The sequence below is a fragment of the Gobius niger genome (assembly GCF_951799975.1).
Source record: "Gobius niger genome assembly, chromosome: 10".
In the NCBI taxonomy this organism is placed as follows: domain Eukaryota; kingdom Metazoa; phylum Chordata; class Actinopteri; order Gobiiformes; family Gobiidae; genus Gobius; species Gobius niger.
This window is the reverse complement of record NC_136861.1, coordinates 4984612-4999946: the sequence shown is the minus strand read 5'-3', so window position 1 is coordinate 4999946 and position 15335 is coordinate 4984612. Positions and strand designations below refer to the sequence as shown.

At 44.5% G+C, this 15335-nt stretch overlaps 1 protein-coding gene across 1 annotated transcript; it reads right to left on the bottom strand.

Moving 5' to 3' along the window:
• Positions 1–1145: 1145 nt before the first annotated feature.
• ccndx (cyclin Dx) lies at positions 1146–6135 on the bottom strand (the record flags this gene model as incomplete). Its single annotated transcript, XM_079564785.1, has 4 exons — positions 1146–1298; positions 3675–3968; positions 4075–4290; positions 5824–6135. The coding sequence occupies 4 exons, from the start codon at positions 6133–6135 to the stop codon at positions 1146–1148; spliced, it is 975 nt and encodes a 324-aa protein (XP_079420911.1).
• Between the last annotated feature and the right edge of the window lie 9200 nt (positions 6136–15335).

Sequence of the window (15335 nt, the reverse complement as noted above, 5' to 3'; positions counted from 1 at the left end):
CCAAACAAACGCCACAGTAATTGCACGTCACAATAAATTAAAGTCATAAATAATCATCACCGTAAAGTTTATAAAAGAATCCACAAACAGATACGTAAATAACAAAGATATGGCACGTTTCAAACCAGTTCAAACGAATAAATAAAGTTCAAATAAATAAATCACAATGAAAAAGAATCTGAGGTGTTTTTTTTTTTTTAAATCAGCTCTGATTGGTTCATGCTACACTCGGCTGAACGTCACAAACATATAAAACACAGTAAATAAATATAATTAGAACGGAAAGGAAGAGCTGCCGTCAGTGTTTGGTTGGAATTAAAACGCTACAAACAATATTCAAGCCTCCGTTTTTTGTGCTAACGGCATGATGATCAATCAATGGCGCCGCGATAAACACAGTTTGAGGTCAGAGCGTCTCAGAGCAAGTCGATGGTGGACTTTGAAAATACAGAAGACAGTTCCATGTTTACCTTTTATGCTACATAATCCAGGAAATCCATCTGAAGAAATGACCAACAGCAACAGCGTTCCTCGAAACTGTGTGAATGAAGTGCAATCGACAAACGGAACAACGCTATGAAGCCCCAAAAAAAGGCAAGTTTGCATAATGTCTCCTCATCTTAAATTAAAACATATCAAATCACAGAAGTCCAATAAATACATCTAAACTAGTAAAAACTACTCAAGAACACAAATATTGCCATGTCTGCTCTAACTCAAAGAAGAATGGTTTAACGACTGACAATCGAAAGTACAAAGTTTACGGCTTAAAAAACATAAAGATCGCGCCGAAGTGAAAGAAGGCGGGGACAAAAACTGTTCCCTGTTGTGAGCCATTGACAGTACATGAGTGTGCATTATAAGGCAGAAAATGGGCCAAAATATGTGGCCAACTTTACTTACTTTGGAGCCTTTATAGAAATGAAGTGCAGTAGAAAGTATTATATCTATCTTTCGAATGTAGTGGAGTAAAAGTAGTAAGTTCTCGAGCAAAGTACAGATCCTCGTTAAGTAAATTGACTTTGTTACTGAAACTGCAGCAGAATCAACCAGCGAAAGAACTACACATATCCAGAGGCGGAGTTCAAATGCTGCTCTGAGTGATCGGGTGGGAAAAAGTCTTTTTTTTCTGTAATAAAAGTCTGTTAAAAGTCGATTTCCGTCATGTCCGCCGGCGTCCCGGGCCGCGGCGGCTCCGTTAGCTCCTCCTCCTTCTCCGACGGAGCGCTCTGCAGCCCGCCGCTCAAACGCTCGCGAAGAACCAGCTCGATCATCTCAGCGCAGCACTGCAGCACGGCCTGGAGACACCACAGGGGGCGGCAACGAGTCACATTTAATGAATTTAATAGCACGGCCTGGAGACACCACAGGGGGCGGCAACGAGTCACATTTAATGAATTTAATAGCACGGCCTGGAGACACCACAGGGGGCAGCAACGAGTCACATTTAATGAATTTAATAGCACGGCCTTTAGACACCACAGGGGGCAGCAACGAGTCACATTTAATGAATTTAATAGCACGGCCTTTAGACACCACAGGGGGCAGCAACGAGTCACATTTAATGAATTTAATAGCACGGCCTGGAGACACCACAAGGGGCAGCAACGAGTCACATTTAATGAATTTAATAGCACGGCCTTTAGACACCACAGGGGGCAGCAACGAGTCACATTTAATGAATTTAATAGCACGGCCTGGAGACACCACAGGGGGCAGCAACGAGTCACATTTAATGAATTTAATAGCACGGCCTGGAGACACCACAGGGGGCAGCAACGAGTCACGTTTAAGTAATTTAATAGCACGGCCTGGAGACACCACAGGGGGCAGCAACGAGTCACATTTAATGAATTTAATAGCAAGGTCTGGAGACACCACAGGGGGCAGCAACGAGTCACATTTTAGTAATTGAATAAGCCCCGCCTTAACCTAGTGCGTTTTCTCCAGTTATCTAAACGCTTGCAAACATTTCTGTGTAGTATTTTTGACGTCTTTTTCGCGATTTTGTGACGTTTTTGTAACTTTTTTGTACCATGACTTGAAATTCTCAATTAAAACAGCAAAATGGGGCAAAAAAAATGTGTCGTATCTGCTCAGCTTTAAGAATTGAAATAGTAATTACAAACATGAAGATCGAGCCCGAGTTAATCACAGTAGAGAAACAATGCAGGGGCAAACACTCTCCCCTGTTGTGAGCCATTGGAATTAACTGTACATCTGCACAGCGCCATCTATTGTTTATAGTGTGCATTAAAAATATGTGCCTAACTTTTTTTTTTTTTTTACTTTGGAGCCTTTATTGTAACTGTTTTGTCACTTTTTGTTGCGTTTTTTTTTTTTAACCTTTTCTGTGTTTTTTTATGCTTCAATGTTGTCTTTTCGTCCTTGTTTACATCTTGTTTTCATCGTTATTTTGACGTTTTTAGACACGGTGGTCCAGGTTAGGTCCTCATTAGGAGTGTGACTATATATCGATTTTCCGATACATCACGATATTTTGTGGAACGATGCCGATACTATTGACAAAAAAGTGACGAAAAATTGATGAAAAAGTGGCAAAAATGTGAAAAAAATGACAAAAATGTGACAAAAAATGACAAAATTATGACAAAAATGTGATAAAAAAGTGACGAAAAAATGACAAAAAAATGACAAAAAATGACCAAAAAAATGACAAAAATGTGATAAAAAATGGACGAAAAAATTACAAAAAATTGACAAAAAATGACAAAAGAAAATTACAAAACTGTGACAAAAAATGACAAAAAAAATTACAAAAAAGTTACAAAAATGAGTTGAACACCCAACAAAAAAATGATGGGAAAAAAAAATCTGATGACGTGAGGAAAAGAATCCTCTCGGTTCAGACCGGAGTTAAGAGGTTAATGAGCAACGTCATGCATATTGATGAGGCAGCAGTGCTCCACTGTTTTCACAGTCAACAGAGACCAACAATGACCAAGAATTCAGTCAGGACAGCAGGGGGCAGCACTGCAGTTTTAAGCACTTGGGCCAAACATTCACACAAATAAATGACTTTTCTTGATTTATGAAAGGTGTACAAAGCACATGAAAAGAAATGTTAATTATGAATAATGTTTAGTTTGTTAACCTCTTAACTCCCGCCTGAACCGAGAGGATCTTTTTCCTCATGTCATCAGATTTTTTTTTCATTTCATTTTTTTGTTGGGTATTCAACTCATTTTTGTAACTTTTTTGTCATTTTTTTGTCATTTTTTAATCACATTTTTGTAATTTTTTTGTAAGATTTTGTCACATTTTTGCCACTTTTTCATAAATTTTCTGTCACTTTTTTGTCAATTTTTCGTCACTTTTTTTCACATTTCCATCATTGTTTTTGTCTCAGTTTTGTTGCTATTTTCACAGCTTTTTTCCCAGAAGCTTTTGGACTGGGGTAAAGCCAAACTGGAGAAAATGTGCTCGGTTCAGGTGGGAGTTAAGGGGTCAAAATATAGGTTAAAAGCAGCATTTTATTTTTAAAATCGTGATTACTGTGGGTTATTTTTGTGCAATATATCGATTATCGCAGTATCGGTGTATTGTGAGAAAATCGTTATCGTGATCCATGTATCGAATCGTGAGGTACCCAGAGGGTCCCTCCCCCAGTGAAGAGGCTTCTCCACAAACATCAGCTCATGTGTGGCTCTCACCGGGTCGCTCTGGCACAGGTGGGCGAGCCTCTCCGTGATCAGGCCCAGCTCCAGGGGCCCGTGGGTGCCCAGTCCCTTCAGGGCGCAGCACAGGGCCCCGGCGGCGAGCAGCGAGGGCGGGGCCCCCAGGAAGCGGGCGTCGCACACGCACAGCGCCGCCAGCGTGTCGGCGTGTCTGCGCAGCGTGGGCGACGGCGAGCTCAGCGCCGCCGACAGGAAGTGAGGCAGGAAGTCCTGAGGCGTGACGGACGCCATGTCCCAGTGGAGCGTCGCCACCACCACGCGCTCCATCTCCTGGAAAACAAAACGACCTTTACAGACTTGACCGCCGCCAAACCGCCGCCACGCTCCCCTCAGGCTGCCCCGGGGCTGGTGCGACTGCAGCCGGTGCTGAACTCACCCTGAGGCTCCGGGAGCTGAAGCCGTACTCGGCGGCGGCGCAGAGCGTGTCCACGGGCAGCGTGTCGCACTCCGACAGTTTGGACGCCACGAGGACGCAGGCCGCCATGAGGCAGAGCGGCGCCGTGGCGACGGACAGGGACGCACTCAGGACCCGGTCCAGCAGAGACACGGAGAGCGGGAAGACCTGCTCCTCACAGCCACGGTCCGAACATACCTGAAGAGAGACCAGAGTCTGACCTCAGCGACCTCAGGGTTTACGGTATGTGTGAGTCTGACCTCAGGGTTTACAGTATATGTGAGTCTGACCTCAGCGACCTCAGTGACCTCAGGGTTTACAGTATATGTGAGTCTGACCTCAGCGACCTCAGTGACCTCAGTGTTTACAGTATATGTGAGTCTGACCTCAGTGACCTCAGTGTTTACAGTATATGTGAGTCTGTCCTCAGTGTTTACAGTATATGTGAGTCTGACCTCAGTGTTTACAGTATTTGTGAGTCTGACCTCAGGGTTTACAGTATATGTGAGTCTGACCTCAGCGACCTCAGGGTTTACAGTATTTGTGAGTCTGACCTCAGGGTTTACAGTATATGTGAGTCTGACCTCAGCGACCTCAGGGTTTACAGTATTTGTGAGTCTGTCCTCAGTGTTTACAGTATATGTGATAAAGTCTGACCTCAGTGTTTACAGTATATGTGAGTCTGACCTCAGGGTTTCCAGTATATGTGAGTCTGACCTCAGTGTTTCCAGTATATGTGAGTCTGACCTCAGTGTTTACAGTATATGTGAGTCTGACCTCAGTGTTTACAGTATATGTGAGTCTGACCTCCATGACCTCAGTGTTTACAGTATATGTGAGTCTGACCTCAGTGTTTCCAGTATATGTGAGTCTGACCTCCATGACCTCAGTGTTTCCAGTATATGTGAGTCTGACCTCAGTGTTTCCAGTATATGTGAGTCTGACCTCAGTGTTTCCAGTATATGTGAGTCTGACCTCAGTGTTTACAGTATATGTGAGTCTGACCTCAGTGTTTACAGTATATGTGAGTCTGACCTCAGTGTTTCCGGTATATGTGAGTCTGACCTCAGTGTTTACAGTATATGTGAGTCTGACCTCAGTGACCTCAGTGTTTACAGTATATGTGAGTCTGACCTCAGTGTTTACAGTATATGTGAGTCTGACCTCAGTGTTTACAGTATATGTGAGTCTGACCTCAGTGTTTCCGGTATATGTGAGTCTGACCTCAGTGTTTACAGTATATGTGAGTCTGACCTCAGTGACCTCAGTGTTTACAGTATATGTGAGTCTGACCTCAGTGTTTACAGTATATGTGAGTCTGACCTCAGTGTTTACAGTATATGTGAGTCTGACCTCAGTGTTTACAGTATATGTGAGTCTGACCTCAGTGTTTACAGTATATGTGAGTCTGACCTCAGTGTTTCCGGTATATGTGAGTCTGACCTCAGTGTTTACAGTATATGTGAGTCTGACCTCAGTGTTTACAGTATATGTGAGTCTGACCTCAGTGTTTACAGTATATGTGAGTCTGACCTCAGTGTTTACAGTATATGTGAGTCTGACCTCCATGACCTCAGTGTTTCCGGTATATGTGAGTCTGACCTCCATGACCTCAGTGTTTACAGTATATGTGAGTCTGACCTCAGTGTTTCCAGTATGTGTGAGTCTGACCTCAGTGTTTAAAGTATATGTGAGTCTGACCTCAGTGTTTAAAGTATATGTGAGTCTGACCTCCATGGCGAACTTGACGAGCTGCTCCCTGCGCTGCGGCTCGCTCTGCATCAGCCCCACGTACAGCAGCGACGGGGCGTACCTCTGCTCCAGCTGCAGCAGCCTCTGGACCGCCCTGTGCCCCAGGACCGCGGGGTCCCAGGCGGCCGGGACCTCGCAGGGGCCCGGGGCCGGGGCCGGGGTCTCGGTCCGGGCCGGGGTCTCGGTCTGGGCCGGGGTCCGGAGCTCCTCCTCTCCATCGTCCGCCTCCGAAAGAGTCTGAGCGTCTGCCGCCTCCTCGCACCACAGCGACACGGGGACGTCCCGGGACATCCTGCCTGCGAGTACTTCTACCACCGTGACTACTGCAAATACTGCAAATACTGCGATGACTACTGCAAATACTACCACTACTACAACTGAAGGGGAAAGTCAGGAGCCACTTGTTGCTTGTCGATTTCTTTCACGCTCCCCAACTTCCTATCAAAATACTTCCACTTTTACCTTTACTTCTACCACTACTACTACTCCTACACTTTTACTTCTACCACTGTGACTACTGCAAATACTACTTTTACTGCGATGACTACTGCAAATACTACCACTACTACAATTGAATCGGAAAGTCTTCGCAAGGAGCCACTTGTTGCTTGTCGATTTCTTTCACACTCCCCAACTTTACCTCTACTTTTACCTTTACTTCTACCACTACTACTACTACTATACTTTTACTTCTACTTCTGCAACTACTGAAGTTTGAATCTACAGACTAAGAAGCCACTAGAAACTTTTCGTGAAGTAAAAAAGCCGGCTCTTCCCACTGATCTAAATATCGTTTTCTCAACTCAGCAAATCCAAGTTAGCTCGACTTCTAAAACGGATTAAAATGAACTCATAAGTTTGAGTAAAGTCGGGTCCGGCTCCGTGCGACTCGCAGGCGTCTCATCGCGGAGGTTTTTTTTCCCCCTGACTTTTATACGTGGCGAGGACGAGGGGGGGACGGGGGGACGAAGGGGGGGGGGGGGGGGGGAGTGGCCGAGGTTTTGAAAAGGAAGAAGTTACAAAAAGCACAATGCTCTGGGAGGATCTCACATAAAAGACGACAGAAACAATGTGGAGCCATTGTCCGACAGGTGGAGGAGAGAGGGAGGGGGGGGGCAGGGGGCGGGGCAGGGGGGGGGCGTCCCGACAGATTGTGCCCGAGGAAGAGGAGGAGGACGAAGGGGCGACGGCGGGACTGTCCGAGAAAACCAGATATAGAAGCAGAGACGACTTTAGTTCAGATTCATTATTTATTTATTTGAATCACAACACACGGCGCTGATTCACACCTGATGGAAACACTTTGGGTTAGTTTGTTTTTTACACCACAAGAACTCAAATTTAAAAGAAGTGATAGAAAAGGTGGGGCTGAAAGAGAAAGGCGTGAGTGGAAACATATTCTTCGTTTGCGTAAGTGGGTCCTGACCTGTGGGGGGACAGTGGTCGTGGTCGAACGGGTCGGGAGGTCGAATCCCGGCTCCTGCAGGTGCAGACTGTCGTGTCCTTGGGCAAGACACTTCACCCAATGCCTATGTGGGAGTGGTTGGTGATGGTCAGAGGCACCATTGGCGCAGATGTCAATCAATCAAACTTTATTTATTAAGTGCTTTTCATCCAGAAAGGTTTCACAAAGTGCTTTACAGATTACAACATTTAGAACGATGCGCCTGGGACAACCTCCCATATATATATATATATTCTATATATTAGGATTAAATAAATAGATTAGTCAGTTAAAGGCTAAGCTAAAAAGGTGGGTCTTGAGCTGCTCTTAAAAACATGAACATTCTCTGCAACCCTGAGCTCCTCCTCAGGTGGTTCCTGGTTTGTTGACTTTAGGAATAACTAGGAGACCCCTGAGGAGGAGCGAAGGGGCCGCGAAGGTTCATAGGGGAAAAGCAGTTCTGAAAGATCAGAAGGATCAAGACCATTAAGACATTTAAAAACCATTAAAAGAACTTTAAAATTGATCCTGAAACACACGGGGCCAATGCAGCGATTCTAAAACCGGTGTAATGTGGTCCCGCCTCCTGGTCTTCGTCAGGACTCGAGCTGCTGTAAACCTGAGATCCTCTTTTTGGGAAGACCAGAAAGCAGGGCATTACAGCAGTGGATACGACTGGTGACAAAAGCATGCATGAGCGTCTCTATGTTTGCCCGGGAGAGAATGGGGCGACTCTGGCTATGTTCTTTAGATGGTAAAAAACGATCTTTGTGATATTCTTAATGTGTGGAATAAACGCCAGCTCAGAGTCAAAGATCACGCCCAGGTTCATCACCTGTGAGGAAGGATTAAAAGACAGGAACGCTGTAGTTTGGGTAAAAGTTTCTCTCTCTGGGCCTCAGGACCGATGACTAAAACTTCAGTTTTGTCCTGGTTAAGCTGGAGAAAGTGTTCTGCCATCCAGGATTTAATTTCTAAAAGGCAGTTAAAAAGTGCATCTATTGGCCTGGTGTCATCAGGAGGCATGGAGATGTATAACTGTGTATCATCAGCATAACTGTGAAAGTGACTCCACGTCTCCTGATGACATCACCAAGAGGGAGCATATACAGGTTAAAAAGCACTGGGCCTTAAATCAAACCCTGGGGCACACCACATGTGATTTTATGCACCTTAGAGGAGAAGGTATCCACACTTACCATGAACGTCCTGTCTGTGAGCAGCCTCGCTTCTGTCAGTCTGCCCCAGTGGAAATTGTGGCTACAAATGTAACTGACCACCATCAGCCTGGAGAGAATGAACTTTGGGTGTGACTTGTGTCATAAGAAAAGCACTTTACAAATAAGATTCCCTTCCCCTTCTCTCCCTGACTGTGGAGAGATATTCGGCCCAGATGTGCAGACTGGTTGCCTCGCTTCCGTCAGTCTACCCCAGGGCAGCTGTGGCTACAATGGTAGCTTACCACCACCAAGTATGGAGTGAACGAATAGTGCAATGTAAAGCGTCTTTGATATTATTATGATTATTATTTGTGCTGCAAATTCAATGAAAGAATAATTATTGTAGTAAAAAGAAAGTACAACCAAACAAACAAATGCCTCCCCCAAACTTTGCGGGGCAGCAGTTTCTAAACTCTGGGACGGGTGAGGAGGGTGAGGAGGGTGGGTCCTGGGGGTGAGGAGGGTGAGGAGGGTGGGTCCTGGGGGGACAGCAGAGGTCATCTCCATCTCAGTCTGTGACAATGGGACTGAAGCACAAAGGAGGGGTCTGTTTACAGCCGGCTCCGTGTGGAGGGACCGGCCCCGGGGCCCTGCGGAGGCGGAGCCCGTCCTCAGTTTGTCGTAGGAAGTTTCTCTCCGGGTTAAAGCGAAACCAAACGAGACGTAAACGCTCCAGGTTTCCCTCTGCTCCGACAGAGTCACGTCACTCAAACACTTCCAGAGGTTTCTTCAAAGATCTGATGTTTGAATTGTCTGAGTGTTCGAGCACTTGGAAACTGAAACGATGTTTGTCCATCACTTTTCTCTCAGCGTTTATCCCACATATGGTCTGAGGCTGGACCGAAAGTCGCCCAAACCGTCGGTAAAACCTGGTCATTGTCGCCGTGACGATTAAACACGAATCTGCTGAAGTGACCCAGAAAACACGCCGTCCCTGATGAGTCTCCGGGGACTGATCTACGGGACCCCCTTGACCCTCCACGGCCGCTCTCTGACCCCGTCCTGACCTCCTCTGACCTCGCAGACCTCTGCAGGAGAAGAACATCTCCCTTCACTGCTGCCCACACTGCTCAGAAGAACATCTCTGGAGAAGTGAAGTGAAATCAGTCACGGTTTAAAGCAGTGGTTGAGGGAACGTGAACATGAACATATTTTATTGTTTTGTTTTGATCGTTTGTGATGGGAGACACTGCAGGCAAAACTTTCATTTTCATTTCACTCTTCACATTTAAAGGAGCTAGATTCAAGTCAGCCATTTTATCACTACTGCCACCTCAGGCCATACATGTAACTGCACTTTCACCTGTATTTTAAAACGTTTTTGTAACTATATGAATAAAACCACACATTTAAACCTGGTCCATCCACTATTCAGGATTTGTCACTGGAAATGTAGCAGATTTTGGACATTTTTTAGGCATAAAATGACTTATTTATGTCAGTGATTTACAGCGAACATTTCAAATTCATACATTTAGTTTCCTTATTCACCTGCAGCGTCTCGCCTTTTAGCCGGCTGAAGATATGGTTTGACCCCCCAAAAAATGCTACAAAAGGTTTTTCAATGGTTTTCTGTAGTATCAGGTGTGCTTATTAACATAGTAAAAGTCTACCAAAATCTGACCACTGGAAAGGTCTAATTTTCAAGATGGCGTCCAAGAGAGGGTGGCGAGAGCCTTAAAATGCCCATTACTCCTTTATTATTCATCCTAGACAAGGAATCCAATGGGCTTGTTCAAATTGTAGTCACATGATCACACAACTGTATAATAGAAATGATGGACAAACACTCTATATATTAACATTAGCGAGTTTGTCACGGCAAATGCTAATTGCTAAAATGCTAAGTATGTTATGAGAGGTGGTCGCTCACCTCGCAGACTTTAGTGAATATCTCCGCGAGTAAATGTCGTTGGGAAGAAGAGGGGCGGGGCTTTAAAACGAGCCCATCCCTGCCCCGCTAAGCCTCTGGGAAGCGATGTAAGGTCGCGTTGAAAATGTGTGCCGTTGCTGTGACAAACTCGCTAATGTTAATATATAGAGTATTTGTCCACCATTTCTATTGTACAATGATGTGATCATGTGACTACGATTTGAACAAGCCCATTGGATTCCTAGACACCCAAAACATGGGGTGAGACACCAAAATGACTTGGATGAATAATAAAGGAGTAATGGGCATTTTAAGGCTCTCGCCACCCTCTCTTGGACGCCATCTTGAAAATTAGACCTTTCCAGTGGCCAGATTTTGGTCGACTTTTACTATGTTAACCCCTTAACTTAGCACATTTTCTCCACTTTGGCTTTACCCCAGTCCAAAAGCTTCTGGAAAAAAGCTGTGAAAATGGCAACAAAACTGAGACGAAAACAATAATGGAAATGTGACAAAAAAGTGACGCAAAATTGATGAAAAAGTGGCAAAAATGTCACAAAAATGTCACAAGAAATTGACAAAAAATGTAGGAAAAAATGACAAAAATGTGCCAAAAAATGGATAAAAAATTGACGAAAAAATGTGACAAAAAATGACAAAAAAAATACACAAAAAAATGTGATAAAAAAATGACAAAAATGTGAAATGAGTTGAATACCCAAAAAAATGGTGGGAAAAAAATCTGATGACGTGAGGGAAAAGATCCTCTCGGTTCAGGCGGGAGTTAAGAGGTTAAGAAGCGCCTGATACTACAGAAAACCATTGAAAAACATTTTGTAGCAATCTTTTTGGGGTTAGGTGTTTTTTTTTCATATATGCAGCGTCTCGCCTTTAGCAAACTCTGAGAGAAAACACTGCGTCTAAAATCAACTCTTTCCTGGTGTCGATCAATAAACCTCAGACTTTAACTCTGACGCGGCTAATTTCACCCTCTGCCTCGCGCATGTTTGTCATATTTATCCCTCTGTCCCAGCGGAGCCTCCATTGTCCCGCGGCCGCCCCAATCTGCTGCTCTTCTGTCTGGGGCCCCCTCTCCTGTGTGTGGGGCCCCCTCTCCTGTGTGTGTGGGCCCCCCTCTCCCCTCTCTGCAGCGACAGGACCATTGTCTCTCTCTTTACAGACACCAGCTCTGGCCTGTCACACACTTCACCCCCGGGACGTCCCGCGGGAGACGCCCCTCGAGGCGACAATGGGGCGGGGAAACAGATAAATGTTTTGCGAGGTTTAAGTGTCACGGGGATTAGCCGCATTAAGTCCTCGTCGGATTCGGATCAGATCAGTAAATAAGCACTTCCCCGGATCCCAACGCCAGCCCACACCCCGGCAGAAGCGGACATTAAAGGGATACTTCAGGACGTCTGACACAGGGCCTCGTTTAGTTTCTGCATCTGCGATTCCTCAAGTACTTTCTAAAAGTGAAGATGAGTTCCTGTAACAATGTGGTGTGTGGAGAGCTGGGCAGATTTCCCATCAATCTCACTGTCCAAAAAAAGAGTGATCGGAGACTGGGGGAGACTCGTACAAAGCAAAGATATTAAACGAACCAAACAAATTTAAAATCATGAAAATAGAAAATGAGCGCTGCTTTGGGCCACATAGGTGTGACAGGTTGTAGTAGACTCACGGGTGCTCTGCAGAGGAGAGACTGGCTGTGCGTGTAAGAGCAGTCAAAAAAGGTATGGAGGCACTCCGGAGTAGCAAAAATTAAAAATCCTTTATTAAAGCATGAAGATTAAAAAACGCCAACGCGTTTCGACAGCTATGTCTTCATCAGGGCGATTTTTGTGAAGGAAATTACTTCCAAGTGTGTTAAATACCCGAGAGGGCTCACGTGAGGAGTCACGTGAGCCAATGTGACAAACCAATATATACACACAATGTACATACATAAAAATATTAAGACATGGAACAAGCCAGAGAGCTTATTGCTACATATGTTAACAGAACATATTAGAAAATATTCACATGCAGGAAAACACATGTGAAAAGTACAATAATAACGGAGCTTAGTATGACCGCACATATAGATACTGACACGAGCACTGGTGAGAGGACGACAGTGAGAAGGACAGTATTTACATAGGACACCATAATGATGATCATTATGGTGACCTATGTAAATACTGTCCTTCTATTTAAACACACCTGGAAGTAATTTCCTTCACAAAAATCGCCCTGATGAAGACTTAGCTGTCGAAACACGTTGGCGTTTTTTAATCTTCATGTCCATGCTTTAATAAAGGATTTTTAATTTTTGCTACTCCGGAGTGCCTCCATACCTTTTTTGACTGCTCTTACACACACAGCCAGTCTCTCCTCTGTCCTCAAATTTAAAATCATCTTCTCCAGCTTTTCACAACAGGTGACTATACACTGCATTCCAAATTATTATGCAAATTGTATTTTTGTGTAAAAAATGTAAAAATAATAATGAAACTCATGGATGGTGTCATGTCTTGGGGCTCTATGAATCACTGACATTAATCTCAGAGACCTGGGATGATTAGTTTTCAGGTTAAGCCCAGTTAAGGGAAAAACTACTGAAATAGGACGTTCCACTTTATTATGCAGATCATCATTTTCAAGCAATATGGCAAAGAAAAAGGGTCTCTCTGCTGATGGAAAGCGTGAAATAGTTGAATGCCTTGGTCTAGGTATGAAAACCTTCGATATTTCATGAAAGATTAAGTGTAATCATCAAACTGATAAGAGATTTGTGGATGATTCAGACACACTCGGGTTTGTGCAGATAAAGGCACAATATGGACGGTTTCTGCCAGACAAACACATCAGATTAGGAGAACAGATGCTACAAAGCAGCATGCAGGTATTTGAAGCTGCTGGTGCCTCTGGAGTCTCCCGAACATCAAGGTGTAGGACCCTCCAGAGGCTGCAGTTGTGCATAAACCTTCTATCCGGGCCTCCCCTAAACTGTTCATTGAAGCTGATGAACAGAAACGGCTGCAGTGGCTCAGAAATACATGAGGACTCATTTTCAAACAGTCTTGTTCACTGATGAGGCCGTGTGACCCTGGATGGTCAAATCAATGGAGTAGTGGATGGTTGGTGAATGACCACAATGTCCCAACAAGGCTGTGACGTCAGTAAGGAGGGGGCGGAGTCATGTTTAGGGCCAGAATCATGAGGAGAGAGCTGGTCGGCCCCTTTAGGATCCCTGAATGTGTGAAAATGACCTCTTTCTGACTGACCACGTTCTTCTATGCTACAAAAAGAAGAGCCGTGCTTTCCCTAACAAGATCCTCTTCATGCATGACAACGCACCATGTTCTGCTGTAAAGAAAACCTCTGCATCACTGGCTGCTATGGGCATAAAAGGAGAGAAACTCATGATGTGGACCCCCTCCTCCCCTGACCTCAACCCTGTTGAGAACCTTTGGAGCCTCAATGCTAACTATCATAGCCACTTTAGCATAGGGGCCTCTGGTGCTAACTATCATAGCCACTTTAGCATAGGGACCTCTGGTGCTAACTATCATAGCCACTTTAGCATAGGGACCTCTCATGCTAACTATCATAGCCACTTTAGCATAGGGACCTCTCATGCTAACTAACCGGTGATTAGGAGCTATGTGCCATCCCATAAACCACTGCGCCTCCATAAAATGACACTAAAGGGAAATGTTTGGATCATTTAGATTTTTTTTTCTCCTTAAATGTCTTTATTTGGACACTATGTTGCTGTTAGACACTGTACAGTAGGGGCGACATGCGCTTTTGTTTGGCCTGCAGTCCGCCAATCACTTTAAAGAAGAACAGCAGCTGTTGGTGATGTCACTTCCTCTTCCCCTGGGTAAGGACGGTCGAATTGGACAAATGCTGCTGAAGCTCTAGTTCACTAACTGTGTAGATCTAACAGTCCCCATGAAAGGTCAAGGGTCAGGAGCTGGTGTTAGCGCTTAGAGGCTTGAATGTGATGGTTTCAGACGCAGCCTAAGACTAAAACTAAAAGCGCACATTAAAGTCCACACTCCGATCTCTCCGATCTCTCCGATCTCTCTGATCTCTCCGATCTCTCTGATCTGCCGCAGCTCTTGGTTTAGCGCCTGTTACTCGCACTTCACACTCGGGACATCCTACAGGAGAACACCCCCCCCCCCGGGCTCCGTCACTGTGCCCCGGGGCAGGACACTGGGGCAGGGCCGCACCGTGAGGATAAAGACACAGATCAGGTTTCACTTTAAAGGAAGTTACTGCTCTTTTTGTGACCGGGGGGTTTTCACTTTGTTTACTAAAATGTTTCATCATCATTTTAGTCAAACTCATATTTTTGTGACTAAAATGAGACTAAAACAAACAAAAAAGGCGAGGTATTTTTGTCCAACTCCAGCTAAAAGAAGGGACTGAAGCAGGTGACGTTCACTGAACATCGATGCCACAAAGACTCTTTTTGTGTTCAAACATACAGACCCAAAAAATCACAATATCATGGAAAAGTGAATCTATAATCTATGCAAGTTTAACGTTTTTGACATTCTAATTTTTTGTTTTTTGTCTGTTATACGTTTGTTCAGTGGGGACGTCACAGCTCGACTTCCGGGTTCACAGATCTGTGAGAAACTATAAAAAACTCCTTAAAACCACAATCAATATTTGTGAAACTCCACAGAGAGTTACTGAACAGACTTATTTATCAGAACCATGAGCCAAACATGAACCCACTGCTGTAAAAGCAATATTTACCAAAAACACTACATCCGGGTTAGCGGAGAAAAATGCTAAACGAAAAAATGACAAAAATCCAGCCCAAAAAAAGACAAAAATCCAGCAAAAAAGACAAAAATCCAGCAAAAAAAAGACAAAAATCCAGCAAAAAAAAGACAAAAATCCAGCAAAAAAGACAAAAATCCAGCAAAAAAGACAAAAATCCAGCAAA